The sequence below is a fragment of the Podarcis pityusensis genome, assembly GCF_964106645.2.
Source record: "Podarcis pityusensis genome assembly, chromosome: 17".
NCBI lineage: Eukaryota > Metazoa > Chordata > Lepidosauria > Squamata > Lacertidae > Podarcis > Podarcis pityusensis.
In genome coordinates, this window is record NC_138042.1 from 4891540 (window position 1) to 4912231 (window position 20692).

The 20692-nt window shown below is 45.4% G+C and overlaps 1 protein-coding gene across 1 annotated transcript in view; it reads right to left on the minus strand.

Moving 5' to 3' along the window:
* Positions 1-19337, minus strand: part of ALAS2 (5'-aminolevulinate synthase 2) — a 28112-nt gene extending 8775 nt beyond the window's left edge. Inside the window, 6 exon segments of the mRNA XM_080988150.1 lie at positions 2040-2262; positions 3311-3409; positions 3515-3655; positions 6398-6594; positions 19205-19268; positions 19271-19337. Coding sequence (XP_080844276.1) covers positions 2040-2262; positions 3311-3409; positions 3515-3655; positions 6398-6594; positions 19205-19268; positions 19271-19322 — 776 coding nt within the window. The 5' untranslated portion in view covers positions 19323-19337.
* Positions 19338-20692: the final 1355 nt, after the last annotated feature.

The window sequence follows — 20692 nt, forward strand, 5'->3', positions numbered from 1 at the left end:
GAAGCTGTGGTTTGCCCCACCATTAGTGAAACCTACAGCTATGGGTAAGTGCTCAAAGATGGTTACATTTTAAAAAGGGGGTTTGGTTATTGGCCAAAAATTGGAAATTACAAGATGTACCAACAGTGGAGGAATGGCAGATGAAGATGATGCACTTTTGGGAGCTAGCCGACCTGACCGGAAGAGTCCGCGACCAGAAGGAGGAGCAATACCAGGAGGAATGGAAGAAATTTAAAGACTATTTAGCTAAATATGCTAAGATAATCTAAACAGAATTACTTGCAAGTATCAGATTGGCCTAGGATTTAAATATGGGATGGTATAGAATAATATGTTTAATGTTAAAATGAAAGTTAAAAAGAAAGAAAGATGTTAATTGACTAAGTAAATTTTATGTGAAAATAGTTTTGGAAAACTGCTACAATGGTATATAAGGAAATACAGCCAGGGGGATTCGAGGAAGTCACCTAACAATGTTAAGAAAAGAGGAATTATTATAGTCAGGATCTATGTTTGTTTGTTTGTTTGTTTTTTGATGTCTTCTTTTTATATTTGTTGATATGTTTGTTATAAATTTGGAAAATTAATAAAAAAAATTGGGGGTGGGAAAGGGGGGGGGTTGGGTTAAGCTGCATCCAGGGTTAATTCAGATCAGACCCGTTGAAATCAAAGGACTTGTTTCCATCAGTCCTAATGCATCCGCACTGAGTAAGATTCATGCTAACCCGTAACAGAAAGTTCCCCAGACAGCTCACAGAGTAAGCTAAAATTAAAAGTCACATTACAATAAAATACAAAAACCACACCATGTGCTATCTGCATGGATCTGTTGAAAGAGGGTGGGCAGGATTATTAGGATGGGGAGGGGGCTGACAGGACAGGGTCTTGCCTAAGCCCACCCATTCATGGCTGATGTGAGCTTTGAATCAGAGACTTTCCTGCTCATTCTCTTACTCACTAAGCTGCCTAGAGTCAGAGACAGAAAACACCTTAAAAAGGGTTTAAAGAGGATTGGGAAAGGGCTCCAAGGCCCTTTTCTCTCTGCCATCGTCACCTCTGTTTCAAACCAGCACATTTAAAGCTAATGGTTTCCCTCAAAGAATCCTGGGAACTATGTACCCCTCACAGATTATGTGGGCGAAGTCATTCACTTAAAAAGTGCTTTGAATGTATGGGGTGGAGTCTTGTTTTCTCCCTCACATAACTACAATTCCCATTATTGATTTCCTACTATGACCCCTGACATAATGCCTCTGCAGGGCATTGTGGGAAATTTAAATGGCAACTCCTGGACCCGGACACATTTTGATGGGAAGGCCAGGGTGGTCCTGGGTCCTGGGCAGTGGCCTCAGGATGCTGAGGCTGACCAGAGGTCAGAATTGGGGCAAGAGTTCACGGCACAAGCAGCCACCCATTTTTCAAATCTTCTAAATCTCTCCAGAGAAAAGAGCTATTGTCTGTTTCCAGCCTAGGGGCTAGACAGGGGTCAGCAAACTTTTTCAGACCTTGTGGGGGGCCGGACTATATTTTGGAAAAATAATAATGAACGAATTCCTATGCCCCACAAATAACCCAGAGATGCATTTTAAATAAAAGCACACATTCTACTCATGTAAAAACACCAGGCAAGCCCCACAAATAACCCAGATATGCATTTTAAATAAAAGCACACATTCTACTCATGTAAAAACACCAGGCAAGCCCCACAAATAACCCAGAGATGCATTTTAAATAAAAGCACACATTCTACTCATGTAAAAACACGCTGATTCCCAGACTGTCTGCGGGCCGGATTGAGAAGGCAATTGGGCCGGATCCGGCCCCCAGGCCTTAGTTTGCCTACCCATGGGCTAGAACATCTTTCCCTGTTTGCCCGACCCCGTGATCATATCAAAGGGCCATCACACTGAATTTCAAAAGTGAACTGGGGCAGGTTGCAAGGGCAATGCGGAACAGATTGAAACAGACCATTGGAACTAGACGAGGTGTGGGCTGGAGAGAGTTTGTGCTGGAGACATTGCCGGGCAGCTGCCACTCACCGGATGGCCTGCATCACTCGAGGGTGGCGGCTCATTCCCAGGTAGTCATTACTGCACCAGACTGACACCTCACGGGCTTCCACCTGAGAGCCAGAATAGTCCTCAGCAAAAGGATAGGCGTCAGCCCTTCGATTCACTGTCTTGAAGACCCGGTAGGTGTGATCTTGCTTCTTCGCTTGGATCTTTGCCTCAAAGAAATGGTCGTACTCAAACACTTTGCCCCCTGCTAGGAAAAACACAGGGCTGGTTAACACAATCCATGGGAATCACTTGATTTCTCTATAATGGATGACTTAGCACCTGCAAGGCTAAGCTACTGAGAAGCAGCCTGTGAGAGAGGGCAGGAAGGTTCTGTTTACGTGGAGTCAGGGGCAAGTTCTGATGGATCGTGGGCCATGCTGTCAGACAGAGTGACACAGACTCTCCAGGCAGAAGATATTAGGGGGTAGGGAGCGGTGGCAAGGGGTTGGAGGAGGCTGTCGGTTTCTTCTCTGCATGAGTTACTGCACTGACCTCGTGCCCTTCAAATTGGCCTCTCCTGGGAGGAAACTAATTTCACTCCATCTCTGGACAACACCAACAACTACAACTACAACATTAATGACAAATTTATTATTTATATGCCACCCATCTGACTGGATTATCCCAGCCACATTGTTTGATTGGACATAATGGGTTGTATCCAAAGTACTGCTATGTGAATGTCCCGTCAGTGCAAGGACTTCTGCTTGCACAATAGAACATTCTCCCCCTTTCCTCCCCTTGTACACACCCCTAAATCTTTTCTAGGGGTTCCCCCAACACTCTGGAACAGATTGGGAGAGGGTGTGAAGCGGGGGAGGAGGGTGGGGAGTCCTGGTGCACAAGCAGAAATCCTTGAGCTGACACATTCGTCGGATACCGCTCTTCAATCATCCCCAGTTGAGAGTCCCAGTAAAAATAACCTGCTCTTAGAGGAGGCTGCCTGTTGTGTCTCTGTGTGACTAGCTGCTTTAAGTTTGCCTCTTTTCAATCAGACAGCATGTGTGTAACATCAGGGACTGGGGGAAAAACAACACCACAGGGTATGGCCTCCTCTAAAGGTGGGTATGCTTTATTTCTTACACAACTGAAAAGTAAACTTTTTTTGGGTGGGAAAAAAGTGATAGCCAATTCCGACAAGGCTGGAATGCTTAATTGCTAGCTCTGTGTCTGACACACATGGCAGGTGTATGTGTTACTTACGCTGTCTCCCCGTCTGAGTAGTTTCGGGAGTCCTCCCATTCACTTACCTGGCATGTTGTCCCGAATGAGGTGTGACGCTTTGTCAGAATCGAGCAACTTCCTCTTGAGGCTGGATTGCACCTCCCTTACTAGGGAAGTCCACATGCCTAGAGGGAGAAGGACGAGTGGGTCACGGCTAGGGAAAAGTCGAGGATGGGAGCTCCCCATTCTGCTTCACTTCCCCATAGGATGCAGGCCTCTTCATTCCCTACCTGACTTGAAAGGCCTGACATCTTCCTGGACCTCAGGTTTTGCCTCCTGCACAAAGGAATTCTGGCCGCTTTTGCGCTCTGACTCCATGAAAGGGCACTGCGTGGAGGGGAGAAGCAGGGGCGCCCTCTGCGAGGCGGAGCCTAGTGGGCAGAAGAAGGAGAGGAGAACCCAGCTGGTTCCATCTTTCAGATGGTGGCCCCCATAGGGACTGTACCCCACTTGACCCCGGACTTTTTCAGAGCTGGATGTCGGAATCTGCCTTGTCAGGCTATAAGTAAAGGTAAAGGACCCCTGGACAGTTAAGTCCAGTCAAAGGCGACTCTGGGGTGTCGCTTCTGGTGCAACGGAACACCGTGACAGAAACCTGAGTGCATGGAAACACTGTTTACTTTCCTGCCACACCAGTACCTACTTATCTACTTGCACTGGCATGCTTTCGAACTGCTAGGTTGGCAGAAGCTGGGACAGAGCAATGGGAGCTCACTCCGTTGCAGGGATTCGAATCACCGACCTTCCAATCGGCAAACCCAAGAAGCTCAGTGGATTAGACCACAGTTCCACTCACGTCCCTTGTCAGGCTATGGGTGTGTCCAGCTCTTTCACATCCGCACCACAAATGTAAAGCGCTCTCATAACACTTCGATGGTCATAGAGAATTCTGGGAATTGTAGCTTGTTAAGGGCACTGACCTCACAGAGCAAAAGGTCCAGCACCCTTCACAAACCACAGTTCCCAGAATTCTCCAAGAGTTGTATGGTATGAGTTGTACGGTGAAGGTCTCAGACCGATCTCTTTCCTATCGCTTGCTCCTTAAACCATTTCTAACTGGAGATTAAAACATGTGCTCTGGTCCTGCCTCACATAAAATCCAAAGACCTTATCTTTTGGACCTTATCTTTTTTTTTCCTAGAAAAAAGAGGTGCTGGGAATCACTTGTTCTCACATAATGGCAATGGCATCAACCTGAGAGGAGCCAGTTCTGGCTGAAAGAAAGTCCTGATTTTGGATCTTTCTTTCCCTTCTCCTTCCTCTAGTGTCAGGGTTGCTTGGCCTTTGAGCCAGGTCTCAGACCCAGGTCTCAGACCCAGAACCGTTTTTAAATGATCAGACTCCCTCCTGGGGTAGGAATCCTGTGTCTGGACTGCACCATGCCAGATGACAGACGTGGTATTCCTGTGATGGAATTCTTCCTCCATTTGGCAAATCATTTCCCAGCTGAGCCTTTTGAGAGAATTACTAAGTCCCAATTTATTTATTTTTTAAAAAAGGTCCTCTCTACTCTCAATCCACAACAGGTATCAGCTGGCAAGAGGGAATGGGAAAATAAGAGATCACTGGCAAGAATTGTGATCCTGGAGACAGAGTCTCCATACCTTGGATCTTTCATATTTTTGGGGAGGTGGGGGTATGGAGAATGGAGGAACATTACGTGATAGGGCCCCTATAACTGACTGCTCCTTCCTACAAAAATTAAAAAATTTCCCTGCACACAGAAAACGATTCTGTCAGGGAGAACTCTGGGCTAGAATCTTCTTCCTAGCTTTCCGTACGCTGCAGTCTGAAATGCTACAGTCCAGACAAGCAATTTTACCACCTGCCATGGTAGGCCATATTTATTAAAATAAATCATGTAGTATGAAGCTGCTGGCGTTGTACCATTTCGAACTGCCTTAGATGAAAAATGTTACCCCATATCCAGGGGTGGGGAACAAAAAACTATCCTGTAAGGGGAAAGGATTTGAACCTAGCCTTCATCCTGACAGGATAGTTTTCTATAAGCAAGGATTTGATGATGATTATTTTTTAATGGAGTAGCTTTCAAGCACTATTTATTTATCAAATACTTTTTTGCAGCCCAAAGGCCCCCAAAGCAGCATATTCAAACTACAATAAAGTAGAATAAAATGGCATGAATCCATTGTCAGCTTCCCCTTGCCATATGTCTGGAGTAATGAAGCCCAAGAGCACATAGTTTATCTGAATAGGTAGATCCATTCATTTCCCACTGGACTTTCATACTGCCATATTGGATTCTTCCAGATCTAATAACTGTACCCCCCCTGTATTGAAAGAGCATATACTGTGTTTTGGGGGAGTGTTATGAGTACATCCACACCACATGTGGAGTACATCCACATTCAAAGTGCATTGAAAGCACATGGCTTTCCCCAAAGCATCCTGGGGATGTTTTTTTGGTTTTTTTAATGTTTAAAATTTTTATTTTTTCACCAACAACCAAAACACAAACAGTGAACCCCCCCCCCCAGGCAGCTGATACATTGGTTATACATAATCAATAATAACATATTCAAATCAACCATATGTACAATTTTATATAGTTAACACTCCTCCATCCACAAGGTTTATTTAACTTTTAACATTTTAATTGCCCCAAATTGTTCAAACCGACCCAAATAATTCAATATCTTCTCAAACCAATCCTCCTCTTTCTCACTGACCTTAAACCCTTTCATTCTGTGTATCTTCACAGTTCGGTATTCTAAAATTATAATATTATTCAGTTTTTTCCTCCATTGGTTCACCTCTAACTCTTCTGCATTTTTCCAATTACTCACTATAACCTGTCTGGCTGCAGTTACCATCAATTTTACCAATTTACATTCCTCTTTTGTTTTTAACTCAGTGCTACTCATTTTAATAAGAACCATTAATTTAGATATTCCCACCTTCCTACCTACAATTCTCGATACCTGGGAACGGTATTTTGCCCCTCAGAGAGCTACAGTTCCCAGCACGTGTAACAAACTGCAGTTCCCAGGATTTCCTTGAGGGTGTGCTTTCAGAGTGTGGACGAAACCCCTCTCCCCTCAGCTGGACATTTTACCCAGAGCTGTTGCCTGTGAGCCCACCCACTGCCTCACCAGAATCTCCATGGGTCTCTTTTCCGTGCTGCTGGTCAGCATGAGAACGAGAGAAGGCTCGGGCCACCATCACAGGGCAGCGCTGGGCACTGCTGACCAGCAGGGGCCGACATCGGCGCAGGAAGGTGGTCGGGTCCCGGGTCAGGAAAGGGCAGCACTGGAGGATTGAGGCCATTGTGGCGTGCCAAGGTCTGGTGCTACACAAAGAAAGAGAGAGGTCAAGGGAGGTGCTGGGAGAGCCCCTTTGGCTGAGGCTATACCACAACTCCTTAGCCACAGAATAGGATCAGTATCAAAGAAGGAGCCAGGGCATTGCTCACCAATGTCCAAGCAATAACCATCATGTAAAGGTAAAGGTAAAGGGACCCCTGACCATTAGGTACAGTTGCAGACGACTCTGGGGTTGTGCGCTCATCTCACTCTATAGGCTGAGGGAGCCGGCGTTTGCCTGCAAACAGCCTCTGGGTCATGTGGCCAGCATGACTAAGCCACTTCTGGCGAACCAGAGCAGCGCACGGAAACGCCGTTTACCTTCCCGCTGGAACGGTACCTATTTATCTACTTGCACTTTGACGTGCTTTCGAACTGCTAGGTTGGCAGGAGCAGGGACCGAGTAACAGGAGCTCACCCCGTCGCAGGGATTCGAACCGCCGACCTTCTGATCTGCAAGTCCTAGGCTCTGTGGTTTAACCCACAGCGCCACCCCTAACCATCATGTACTCGCTGGTTAAAAAAGAGCTGCCACCTGGCTGGATTTGGACTGCCCAAAAGTGGAAAGAAGAAGGAGTCCCAGGAAAAGAGGAATGGATACAAAAACTTATGGACTATGCAGAAATGGCGAAACTTACCGGAAAAATAAGAAATCAACATAACAAACTTTTTTTTATAAAAGAATGGAAATGGTTTATGGAATATTTACAAAGGAATTGTAAACAGATAAGAACATGGGCAGGATTATTGTAACAACCTTCAGTTTCATAAGAGTATATTTTAAAGTAGATGAATAAATGAGCAAATTAAGTTAATTGGGATATGCAGAAAATATTAAAAATAAATTTAAGGAACAGCAGAAAGTGGGGGAAGGAAGTCAAGTTTTGAAATGTTAAAATGACTCTAAAATTATTGAAATGTATACACTTGAAAATCATAAATTACACATAGAGAGAGAGAGATTTGGATTGTCTGCCCCTGACCCCAAGCTGACAGTCTCACCAAGACAAACATTTCAAGTGGAGAATATCTAATATGTGGCCATAAGAGCTATACCTTTAAAGCACATTCAAAGAAGAGTCCCTCAAAGAATTCTGGGCACTGTAGTCTGTTAAGGCTTGCAGGTACCGTATTTTTTGCTCTATAAGACTCACTTTTTCCTAAAAAGTAAGGGGAAATGTGTGTGCGTCTTATGGAGCAAATGCAGGCTGCGCAGCTATCCCAGAATCCAGAACAGCAAGAGGGATTGCTGCTTTCACTGCACAGTGATCCCTCTTGCTGTTCTGGCTTCTGAGATTCAGAATATTTTTTTTCTTGTTTTCCTCCTCCAAAAACTAGGTGCGTCTTGTGGTCTGGTGCGTCTTATAGAGCGAAAAATACGGTAGTTGTAACTGTGTGAGGGGGTAAACTGCAGTGCCCAGAATTCTTTTGAGGGAAAGAATGCACTTTGAATTCACTTTATAGTCTGTGCACATCCATGGCCAAACCAAACATCCATCCCAGCGCTTAGGCAAATGCAGGTGATTTAAGAGTACTTTGTGAGGAAAGGGAACTCCATTTCCCCCTTTTCTCTCGCTTCATTCTCTTTTCTTCTTTCCGCCTTCCTCCTGCACTGTTGGAATATTGGCTGAAAGCTCCTTGCATATGGGGTCCTGAATTCTTTTTCTCCTTTTGCTTTCATTGCTCTGATGACTCTCACAGTAGTTTTTTTTAATTAATGCTAATAGAACAATTTCAATAATAAAGCCTAGAGAGAGGGTTTTCTCAATCGTGGCCACTTGTATTTAGAATGGTCTCCCCAGAAAAGCTTGCTTGCCACCAACTCTGATAACATGTCAGCACAAAGCAAAGACATTTTCATTTGCCATGGGCAGATGTGGGAAACCACTGGCTGTCCAGATGTAGCTGAACGACAACTCCCATTAATCCCGGCCATTGGATGTGCATTCTGGAGCTGATGGAAGTTCAGTAACATCTGGAGGGCCCAGCTTTCCCCACACCTAGCCTAGGGCATTCCAGCATGCTGAGATGAGCTAGATTTTGTGTTTTTACGCCTTCTATTGAACTTGATTACTTTGTTATAGTCTGCTGGTTTTGCAATTTTATTGTTTGAAGTTTGCATTTTTCTGTGTGTGGTTTTTAAGTGAATGTTGCCCTGAGAGCCTACATTTATCAAACAAACAAAATCAACTATTATTCTCACAAGAAGGCCTTCTCACTCACTCAGAAAAAAATTGTATGTTTGTTGCATGCACCTTTTTTCAAGTAACCTTAAGGCTCTAGCTTCCTTTTAGACCACATGAGATCAGCATTAACTCTCCAGAGCAGGGAGCGCCCTTTAATTAACCTTCAACCAGCTCCCTTCCTAGCACCCCTAAGGCCACCAAGTTGAGCACTGAAACATGTCATTGAGAGCTATCTTTTCAAGGTAGCAATGGTTTTTTAAATAATAATAGAAAATAACCAGCTGCCTGACTGGCACACAAGCAGATACACACCCACAGTGTAATATAAAAAGTGACAAGCTAAATCCACTTCTGCAAATGAGGATGAAGAATGCCTTTTAGTTGCTAGTGCATCTACAAAAATAGAGGAAATATACATTTGTGCAGCATATAATTCAGGAAGGCAGCCATTTCTAATCTGAATGATGTGTCGTTAGAAAAACAGTCATGTAACGTGAAAAATCTGGTCAGCAGGCTTTTTTGTTCCTGTGAAGAGGTGTGGTCCTGGCTTAGGGCAGATCTACCCTGTCCAACAAACACAGCCGCTGTGTGTATACTGGTGTCACACCACTGATTCAGTGCTCAGAGTGGACGCCATGCAGTGGCGTAGCGTGGGTTGTCAGCACCCAGGGCAAGGCAAGTAATTTGCGCCCCCTAACCTGTGGATTTTAGTAGGGGCAGAGAGCTGCGAGTGCGAGCGCCCCCCCCAGATGTTGTGCCCGGTGCGGCCGGCCCCCCCTGCACCCCCCACGCTACGCCACTGACGCCATGCACGTCTCAACACATGTCTGGGAACCCCGGCCATGTCAGAGTTCCCAGACATGTGTATGTAAGTGGATGCCTTCCTAGCTTCCCTTGCTTTAAGTCTGGGATGGGGATCCTGTGGCCCTCCAGATGTTCTTGGGCTCCCAGCCCCATCACCCCTGACCATTGGCCGTGCTGACTGGGTCTTGCCCATGCTGAGGCTGGAGTCCAACAACATCTGGGAAGCCACAGACATACCAATTGTAATAGCTGTGCAAAGTGTAGAGCTGCCCTTAGAAAGGTCACCAGGTACATTTCTATCCCATGTCCTTAATTTTCATGATCTCTTACTTACCCTTGAATACAAACTTAATTCGTTCCGGAAGTCCGTTCTTAAACCAAAGCGTTCTTAAACCGAGGTGCGTTTTCCCTACTGAGGCCTCCCACCGCCAGTGCCCTTCCACTATTCGGCTTCCGTTCGTCTTCCAAGGCAAAGTTCGCTAGCTGGAACACCTACTTGCGGAGTTCATTGCCCGAATAGTTCGTTAACAGGACTGTTTGTAGACTGAGATACCACTGTATTGCTAAATCTTTGTATTAGTTGAGGTTATATTATTGGATGTCCCTGGGAAGAGGGGATGACTGTTAAACCGCTCTGAGAACTGTAGCTCTGGGAGGGGAGTAAGGGTCACCTAAGAACTTTCCCGAACTTTCTTAGGGTTCGGGACGCGGGTGGCGCTGTGGGTTAAACCACAGAGCCTAGGACTTGCCGACCAGAAGGTCGGCGGTTCGAATCCCTGCAACGGGGTGAGCTCCCGTTGCTCGGTCCCTGCTCCTGCCAACATAGCAGTTCAAAAGCACGTCAAAGTGCAAGTAGATAAATAGGTACGGCTCCAGCGGGAAGGTAAACAGTATTTCCGTGCGCTGCTCTGGTTCGCCAGAAGCAGCTTAGTCATGCTGGCCACATGACCCAGAAGCTGTAAGCCGGCTCCCTCGGCCAATAAAGCGAGATGAGCGCCGCAACCCCAGAGTCGGCCACAACTGGACCTAATGGTCAGGGGTCCCTTTACCTTTACCTTTAATAACTTTCAACACCCTTAACAAACTACAGTTTCCAGGATCCTTTGGGGATATCATGACTGTTTAAGGTGGGGTCTATAACTAGCTTCACTGTGGTTCCACAAAGGGAGATGACACTGGCAGTAGGACTGAGAAAAACCCATGGTGTGTCTACAAATGTACCACCTGAACCTCTTTGCAAGTTTACTCAAAAGTAAATTGTAGGGTGTAGCTGCATTAACTCCTCTGCCTTAAGGAGCGCTTGTGAATGGTCGTTCTGGGAGTAGCAGAGAGACCAGCTGCTGCAATACATGACAAGCTTCCTGTCCCTTGGATAATTGCACAGCAGAGGGAGTTTTCAGCAGGTGCAGACTTTTCTACCCCTGCAGCACTCACTGCAACAGGACAATCACGACACGCAAGGCAGGGCATCTTGCAGAGCAGGTCTGGTTTAAGAGGCATTTTCTGCTTCAAAGAGAACAATCTTCCAGATTCCCAAGGGGTCAGAAGGAAGCAGGGGAGAAACCCACAGGGAAAGAGAGAAAAGAGAGCACCACGCAAGTGGGGCCCAGGAAATTAGGGGCTGAAACTCAGACAATATGTGGCTCCATCTTGGGAAGGAAACGTACTCCTAAAAGAGACCACAGGAGATGCAGGTGGTTCGTGAAAGAACTTGCCTATTTTGTCACTTTTTCTTCACTCACTTTGCCTTTGAGAGCTAGGTGACAGGCAGAAATTCTGTGGTTCTATAAATTCAGCTTCCTCCAGCATGGAGAATCTACTGAATTTCTGTCTGCAGTAATGAAACAGGTCTCTCCCATATCAGTCTCTACAGCCACAGCAGGTGCTGTAACTCTCCTGTAACCCCCAAAGGCACACTATTTCATTGTCTCCCAGGACAGACGGATGCCATCCATATAAATGATAAGGACAGAGGGTCTGTGTTAGGAGAAAGAAAGTGAGGAGGCAATGGCATTACAGTGGTACCTTGGGTTACATACGCTTCAGGTTACATATGCTTCAGGTTACAGACTCCGCTAACCCAGAAATATTACCTCGGGTTAAGAACTTTGCTTCAGGATGAGAACAGAAATCGGGCTCCAGCAGCGCAGTGGCAGCAGGAGGCCCCATTAGCTAAAGCGGTGCTTCAGGTTGAGAACAGTTTCAGGTTAAGAACAGACCTCTGGAATGAATTAAGTACTTAACCCGAGGTACCACTGTAGTGTGAATGCAGAGTTAGATGGGGTCGCCAACAAGTGGGGGTGGATGTATTCGTTCACTTGAGATCTCTAGGCTGGGCATACACTGTACCTTTGAGAGAAAGAATGTGCTTTGAATGTGCTTTAGAGTCATAGCCTTTCGCATGTGTTCATTCATAAGTCTGTTCCTTTCCCTTTCTGTGTCATGCTGCTGAAAATTACAAACCACATTAAAATGTGCATTGTTTCTACAAGTTATCCTAAACTCTGTCCCCGCCCCCCTTGTAATGCATATTCTTTTTGTTTTGTTGTGGTGGCGGTTTGGAGCAGAGAACTGTGTCACAAAATTTGGAGAATTGTCAATACGAAAAGGATAACCATGTTTTGACCCAGGAAGTGCAACTCAGGTCTGTCAGCTTTAAAATGTGGAGCAATCAGAATCCTTGAGTGTCCCTATGAAGGCAATGTGTGTGTGTGTGTGTGTGTGTGTGTGTGTGTGTGTGTGTAATTGTCCAGTAGCACCTTAGAGACCAACTAAGTTTGTTCTTGGTACAGTGGTACCTCAGGTTACATACGCTTCAGGTTACAGACTCCTCTAACCCAGAAATATTAAGAACTTTGTTTCAGGATGAGAACAGAAATCGTGCTCTGGCGGCACGGCGGCAGTGGGAGGCCCCATTAGCTAAAGTGGTGCTTCAGGTTAAGAACGGTTAAGAACGGACCTCCGGAACAAATTAAGTACTTAAACTGAGGTACCACTGTATAAGCTTTCGTATGCATGCACACTTCTTCAGATACACTGAAACAGAAGTCAGCAGACCCTCATACATAGTGAGAGGGTGGAGTGGGATGAGGTTTTTCTCAGGAGGGTAGTAGGAGATGGGTGATTGACTCAGTGTGTATGGGCATGCACACAAAAGCTTATACGAAGAACAAATTTAGTTGGTCTCTAAGGTGCTACTGAAATATATATATATATATATATATATATATATGGGATGCCGGTGGTGCTGTGGTCTAAACCACTGAGTCTAACGCTTGCCGATCAGAAATGCGGTGGTTCGAATCCCCGCGACAGGGTGAGCTCCCTCGCATTCCTTGTCCCTGCTCCTGCCAACCTAGCAGTTCGAAAGCATGTCAAAGTGCAGCAAGTAGATAAATAGGTACCGCTCCAGCGGGAAGGTAAACGGCGTTTCCGTCCGCTGCTCTGGTTTCGCCAGAAGCGGCTTAGTCATGCTGGCCACATGACCTGAAAAAACTGTCTGCGGACAAACGTTGGCTCCCTCGGCGAAAAAAGCGAGATGAGCGCCGCAATCCCAGAGTCGTTCGCAACTGGACTTAACAGGTCAGGGGTCCTTTACCTTTACTTCTCATCTAAAGGTAGCACTGCCAATGGAACCTCTTACCACTCAGGGAAGTGGGGAGGGTCCAACAGTCATTGTGTGAAACTGTGACTGCAAGTGGTGTTAAGTGAGCACAACATTAGGGAGCGTGGGCAGTTATCCTGGATTAATAAATACGGGATAAAACGGCTCCTGCGTTTTGTACGTGTGTCATCAGAGAAATGAAAAACTAGAGCAATGGCCCATTTGACATGGAGCTCAGGATGGGAAGGGTGTGCAAGTATGTTGGGAGCTGATAACTCCCTCTTGAGTTTAATCTGACTTGTAAAAGATACACCCTAGGCCAGCTCAGATGATTAAAACTAAAGAACTCAAGATGCAGAGCTGCATCTTGGTCCTTAAGGGTGCATGCAAAAGATAAGGCTTGGTTCCTGGAAAATAGAGAAAACTGCCCATCACCTGCTCCAGTCCTCCCTGATGTGGAGCCAGATTGAAAATTGCCTCCCCCCGAAGATTTCCTCCAAGTTCCAGTGCTTCTTCAAATTATATACGCCAGTAACACTTTTTAAAAATACAGTATATTAGAACCAAACCACTGAACCACAATCTTTCTCTTGTATTCTCTGTTTTGAAAACTTTGGGTCTCTGGAATATAGAGTCAACAAAGGTCCGTATAGTTAAAGCTATGGTTTTCCCAGTAGTGATGTATGGAAGTGAGAGCTGGACCATAAAGAAGGCTGATCGCCGAAGAATTGATGCTTTTGAATGATGGTGCTGGAGGAGACTCTTGAGAGTCCCATGGATTGCAAGAAGATCAAACCTATCCATTCTGAAGGAAATCAGCCCTGAGTGCTCACTGGAAGGACAGATCCTGAAGCTGAGGCTCCAATACTTTGGCCACCTCATGAGAAGAGAAGACTCCCTGGAAAAGATTGGGAAAGATGGAGGGCACAAGGAGAAGGGGACGACAGAGGACGAGATGGTTGGACAGTGTTGTCGAAGCTACCAACATGAGTTTGACCAAACTGCGGGAGGCAGTGGAAGACAGGAGTGCCTGGCATGCTCTGGTCCATGGGGTCACGAAGAGTCGGACATGACTAAACGACTAAACAACGACAAATATAGAGACAAATATAGACATATAGAGTCTATATGACTGTCCTCCAACTTGGTGCCCCCCTCCAGATGTCTGTAGATCAAGGACGAGGAATGTGTAGCTCCCCAAATATTGTTGGACTACAATTCCCATCGTCTCTGTCCATCGGGCCATGCTGGCTGGGACTGAGGGGAGCTGGAGTCCAACAGCATCTGGAGGGCACCAGGTTGGGGAAGGCTGGTCTGTATCCACAGCAGGATACAGACCACTGAAAAGAGCATTCCAAAATATTAACTGGACATCCACAGTCCATCACACACGCAATCAGTTTTGTTGTGTGTAGCAGCTTTTGTTGAGTTGCCCTAGTGGGAATTGTATGTTTGAATTCCCCACCTCATTATAAGAAATCTCCTCAAACATTGGGGGCTCCCCCACCACCAACAACAAAACAAAACAAAACAAAACAAAACAAAACAAAACAAAACAAAACAAAACAAAACAAAACATGGAGGTGAAATAGAGCTTTCCCACTGGCTAAAGTAGCAGCAACTTTCACAGCAGCTAGAAGTGCAGATGTTAGCAAAAGATAATGTTTGTGTCCATTCTGCAAAAACATCACCTGCTAAGTTCTGCACATGGAGCTTCCCTTAAAGGCAGAAGAGCATGACAGGGGATTGCTGCCTTTTTTCTGGTCACTTGGCAATGCTTGGGAGAATTCCGACACGATTCCCTGAATTAGTAAAGTGCAGCCAAAGCAGTCCACTGTTGCAAAGTGAACTATACAAAGCTACGGAAGACTCTCAACTGAGTGTAAATATCACAGGCTACAAATCAGAGGTAGAACATGAGGAGAAGGAAGTAAGTAAGCAAATGCACAGATGCACTCTCTATTCTGCAAAACTCTCCAAAATCATGCAGCGCAATCTGCAAGTACCTTTGAAAACAAAACAGGAAGCCAGATGGGAACTATGCTTGCTTTTTATCTAGCCATTGTACTTTGTGCCAAGGGGAAAAGGAGTGAAGAGAGTAGGAGTTAAAGACAAGGAATAGTCCAAGGACAGGCCAGTTCATGGAATGGAGAGTAGGTGGGAGAGGAAGAATAAGATACGAATTCATTGCATCAAAATTCACTTTAAATGTCAGTTTAAAATATGTTCCGCTATTGAGAGTTGCCTTTTCTGATACTATTCCCTGCTAGGGTTGCCTCAAGAAAAGAAAAGGGAAGAGCTGTTTGGCAGTGGAACCAACTCCCTTGGGAGATGGTGCACTCTTCTTCCTTGGAGGTTTTTAAGCAGAGGTTGGATGGCTGTCTGTCCAGGAAGCTTTGGTTGAGATTCCTGTATTGCAGGGGGTTGGACTAGATGACCCTTGTGGGTCCCTTGCAACTCTACAATTCTATGATTCTTTGACAGGGTCCAATACAGAATGTTTTCTGACTCTCATGCAGCCCTTAAAGATGCAGGACCTTGGCCCTTAAAAAGGTGGCGGCCTGATTCTCTGCGCAGGTCTTGCAGCACACAAACCCCAAACATAAAATGCAGTGTTCACAACACAGACTAGAAAGTAGGAAAGAGTACATAGCATGATGGGGTGTGTTAAAACACTAGAAGATAGGTTACCAAAGACATTTTCACAAACACACACATTATTATTATTATGTTTCTGAGCACAATTCAAAGTGTTGGTGCTGACCTTTAAAGCCCTAAACAGCCGTGGCCCAGTAGACCTGAAGGAGCGTCTCCACCCCCATCGTTCTGCCCGGACACTGAGGTCCAGCGCCGAGGGCCTTCTGGCGGTCCCCTCCCTGCGAGAAGTGAGGTTACAGGGAACCAGGCAGAGGGCCTTCTCAGTGGTGGCGCTTGCCCTGTGGAATGCCCTCTCATCAGATGTCAAGGAAATAAACAGCTACCTGACATTTAGAAGACATCTGAAGGCAGCCCTGTTCAGGGAAGTTTTTAATGTGTGACATTTTGATGTATTTTTAATCTTTGTTGGAAGCTGCCCAGAGTGGCTTGGGAAACCAGCCAGATGGGTGGGGTACAAATAATAAATTACTATTATTATTATTATTATTATTACTATTATTACCCACCTTTTACCCTAAGGTCCCAGGCCAGGTTAGAACATTAAAACACAACATTGCAATATTAAAAACAGCTTACAACAGCTTATGATTACAGAAATAAAGTAGCTCCTAAAAATTTACACCCCAAGTGTCGAAACTGTGGGCAAAGAGGCATTAAAAATGCCTGTTTACCAACCTTTAAACTGGCCATTGTAGCCGTGCCTTTAATAGAAGCCTGATTAGCAGTTAATACGGCTTATGTGCACCTCACAATAATTTCTGCATGCTGATTCCCGAAGATTCGGCTGCAGTTAAAAGCGCCAGGATTTTTTCCTGGTCAGATGGCAAGTCTCCCCATTTACACTATTTGTTGCACATGGGAATGTTTGTACTTGATGACGATGACAACAACATCAGTAGCAACAACTCAATTGAAAAACCTGAATGTACATTTTCACAGTCAGGATTTTATATTTGCATGGCAATTCTGGGAGATGTTATTTATTTATTAAGTAATTTTTACTTGTCCCCCCCCCCCACTTTCTACTGAAAACGCCCTCAAGGCACCAATCAGAAATAAGAGCAATACAAAAATACAATGCAGCGTATCATAGAGACGATCATAAAATGGCAGCACGTGCCGAACACAGCAATTGGCCAGTATTTTCCCTGCAGGGCAGGAGAGCATCAATGGAGCCTGGGAAGCCATTTCATAGCAGTGATGCCTCAGCCCCAAAGACCCTCTCCTATGTCCTCACATGTCTCACTTCAGCCAGTGGGGAGACATGCAGCAAGGCTTCCACTCTTGCTCCAGATGGCCAGGTTGTGACATTTTGGAAAAGGTGGTCCATAACAGTCTGGGGCTGAGGTATGTTCATTGGGGATCACCTTTCCCCAATACGTGGCTTCAGGGCTTTAAAAATCAGAATTTGTGCTTTGACTTGGGCTTGGAGATAAATTGCTAGCTTATGAAGTAGCAATGAGCCTGGAATAATAATAAGATGCCAAAAATGCGCATATATGTATAGGCATCATGTGTGAAAATGAACTATTAGAAAGAGACAGGGATATTTCATAATATACAGTGGTACCTCGGGTTACAAATGCTTCAGGCTACAGACGCTTCAAGTTACAGACTCCGCTAACCCAGAAATAGAACCTCGGGTTAAGAACTTTGCTTCAGGATAAGAACAGAAATCGTGCGGCGGTGGCAGCGGGAGGCCCCATTAGCTAAAGTGGTACCTCAGGTTAAGAACAGTTTCAGGTTAAGAATGGACTTCTGGAATGAATTTAGTTCTTATCCCGAGGTACCACTGTAAATGGGTTGGGAGGGGAATGAAGGTTAACTTCATAAGGTGAAATAGTGCGTCAACGGGCTGCTTTTGATGCTTTTAAGATGCACTGAGATTAGGAGCCAAGCTGTGCACTGCATATCAGACATGTGTACCAATCTCCCGACATTTTTGTTTTAATTAAAACTAAGTGCTGAAAGCTGTGATCCCAAGAGGAATGGCAGGGGTAAAGGATTCCTTACCCCTTCCCCTACTATTTATTTCCTGATCAAAACTGCCTCCATCCAGCTGTTTTTCTATTTGCACAGGAAAAGATACTGGTACCCATATCTTTGCAGTGGGGCATCAGCATAGAAACCAAGTCCTAAGGGCTGAGGTCCCTTTGCCCCCCCTAAAATATTTGAGGGGGCCGTCTCCCCAAAAGTTAAGGGACATTATCATTCAAATGGTGTGAAATTATACCTGCCCCCCCCCAATATTTTATTTAAATTGGCACGCCTGGGCATGAGAAAGCAGCTGTGAATCAACTTAGGGTGGAAAAATAGCTAGTTTTTTTATAGTTAGCAGCATCCTTGTAGCTGTTTTTCAGAGACCATTACATGCCTCTGCTATATAATGTCTGGTTTCTCCCTAAAGGAGAAACAGTTTAGTTATGCAGAATAAAATAAAAATAAAATGAAATAGGAAAGATCAACCACTCTTACCTCCTGGATGGCAACTACCATTTTTCAGGACACCTCTTCGAGAAAGGTTTGAAGACTGCTGGGCCAATGAAGATTCCCAACTTTTGAAGCCACCGTTCTAGTTGTCCCTTTGATAGCATTGATCTAAGCGAGGATAGGGGACGTGGTACCCTCCAGATCAATGTTGAACTCCAACTCCCATTAACCTTAGCCAGCATGGCCCATGTTCAGTAATGATGGGAGTTGTAGTCCAACAAAATAACGGGATGGTTACAGGCTCCTCATCTCTAATTTACAGCCATAAACAGATTACAGTGTTGAGCTCCATACCTTGCAAAGCTTTGCCTGTTGATTCCTGGAAATCAAGTCTCAAAAGCAAGGTAGACTGCTTGTTTCCCAGCTAGTTGGTAGCCTTGAGGCCAATGCAGTACACCCCCCCCCCAATTCCCTTCTTCATTTTTGGATATTTAGTGGAGAAGTGAGACAGCCAACACTCCTCTGAGAGCCCTGCATGGACCTTAGGGGCTTCCAGTCACTGGTCCTTAATTTAGGTGATAGGGTGGAGAGAAAAGAAATGAACACCAACAGGTAACAGCAGAAATGCTGTGTGCACACTAAAAAGCACACTCAATGGACATTCTCTCCCTCAAAGAATTCTGTGAAGTGTAGTTTACCCCCTCACGGATTTACAATTCGCAGCAGTCCTTAACAAACTACGGTGCCCAGAATTCTTTGAGAGAAAAAGGTGCTTCGAATGTGCTTTCGCAGTTTAGTATGCTCACAGCCAAAGAGCTGCCTCCGTTTTTATCTGTTTTCATATTCAATGAGAGGTAGAAGAGAGAGAAAATAAAATCCGAAAGCGTCCCGTTCCCCCCAGCCCTTTCTTCCTACCTGTTGACCTGCACTGAAGTCGAACAACTTCTGAGCAGTCTAGTTAGAGAGCTGAGAAGTCCCCTTGGATCTGCCTCTCCCCACCCACCAGCTGAAGGCAGAGATAAGGCAAGTTCATGGCTGAGGAGGAGATACGGGGAGAGAGAGAGGGGAGTCAGCCATGTCACAGGGCCAGGGCAGACTTCTATAGGGAAACTTCAGCAGGGCAGAAAAATACAGCAGCTCTGGCCTGCCTCCTGTGCCTTTTAGCGGAGATTTAATACCCAGGAACCAGTAAGCGACATTTTTCATGTCACCGGGCAAAACACTATCATGTGCTAGGAGAAAAGTAGCTGGCAGGAAAAGTGAGATGATGGAGGAAAACAGAAGCTGAGTTTAGTTCCTCTTGCCTCCTTTCCATGAAGCAGTTAGGTCGCTTTTGACTCTGGTAAATGGTAATATATATTTACTTCCAGGACTTCAACATCTGGCATGCCAGGCCTGCTGCATTTGGGAGCGCTCCTGCTCATTCTGCTGAGGGAGTGTCCAATCCTGGCACCCAGTGAAATGTGGCCATATTGTGGGCACCTCTTGTGAGCACCATAGGAGGCCCTGGTGGGCACACTGGTGCCCATGGGCACCCTAACCTAAGCAAATTCATAGCTGAGGTGAGATTTGAATGGAGGACTTTATAGTTCATATATTCCACTGCTAATAAATCTAAATCTTCCACCATCAATCTGAGTAGCTCACATCTTTTCCTCATTTAAGAAATTATTGAAAATTCATGCTTAGTTTTCATTCTTGCTTTTTTTCTTCACGGTCCTTCTTCTTTTTTCTTGATGGCCATTTGTCCTGTTATTCCTCTAGCTTCCTAATTCCTTTTTCCCTTTGTGTTTTATTTGATTGTAAACCTGAGGGCAAAACCACGTCTGTAGAGAGCCAGTGTGGTGTAGTGGTTAAGAGCGGTGGACTCGTAATCTGGTGAACCGGGTTCGCTTCCCCGCTCCTCCACATGCAGCTGCTGGGTGACCTTGGGCCAGTCACACTTCTCTGAAGTCTCTCAGCCCCACTCCCCTCACAGAGTGTTTGTTGTGGGGGAGGAAGGGAAAGGAGAATGTTAGCCGCTTTGAGACTCCTTAAAGGGAGTGAAAGGCGGGATATAAAATCCAAACTCTTCTTCTTCTTCTTCTTAATATTTGTATGATGCCTGATAAGCACAGTATAAATAACGGGTGATAATTTGATGCATCTCTCTCCTCCAGAACACACTTTTCTCCACTCTTTGGCAGGTGCTTGAGGAAGCGATCTTTCTTTCCCTTATATTTTGGAAACCATGAAGTCAGAACTACAAATGAAGAGGGCCGCCCACAAACACTTTGGTGGCACGCCCTGTGAAATGTGTTTGCTGTGATAGGTGATGACAACAACGACACCATCTTGAGGAAAAATTGGAGACACGATGCCTTGAAGCAGGGCTTCCTCACCCGAGTCTGCTTTTCGCATCAG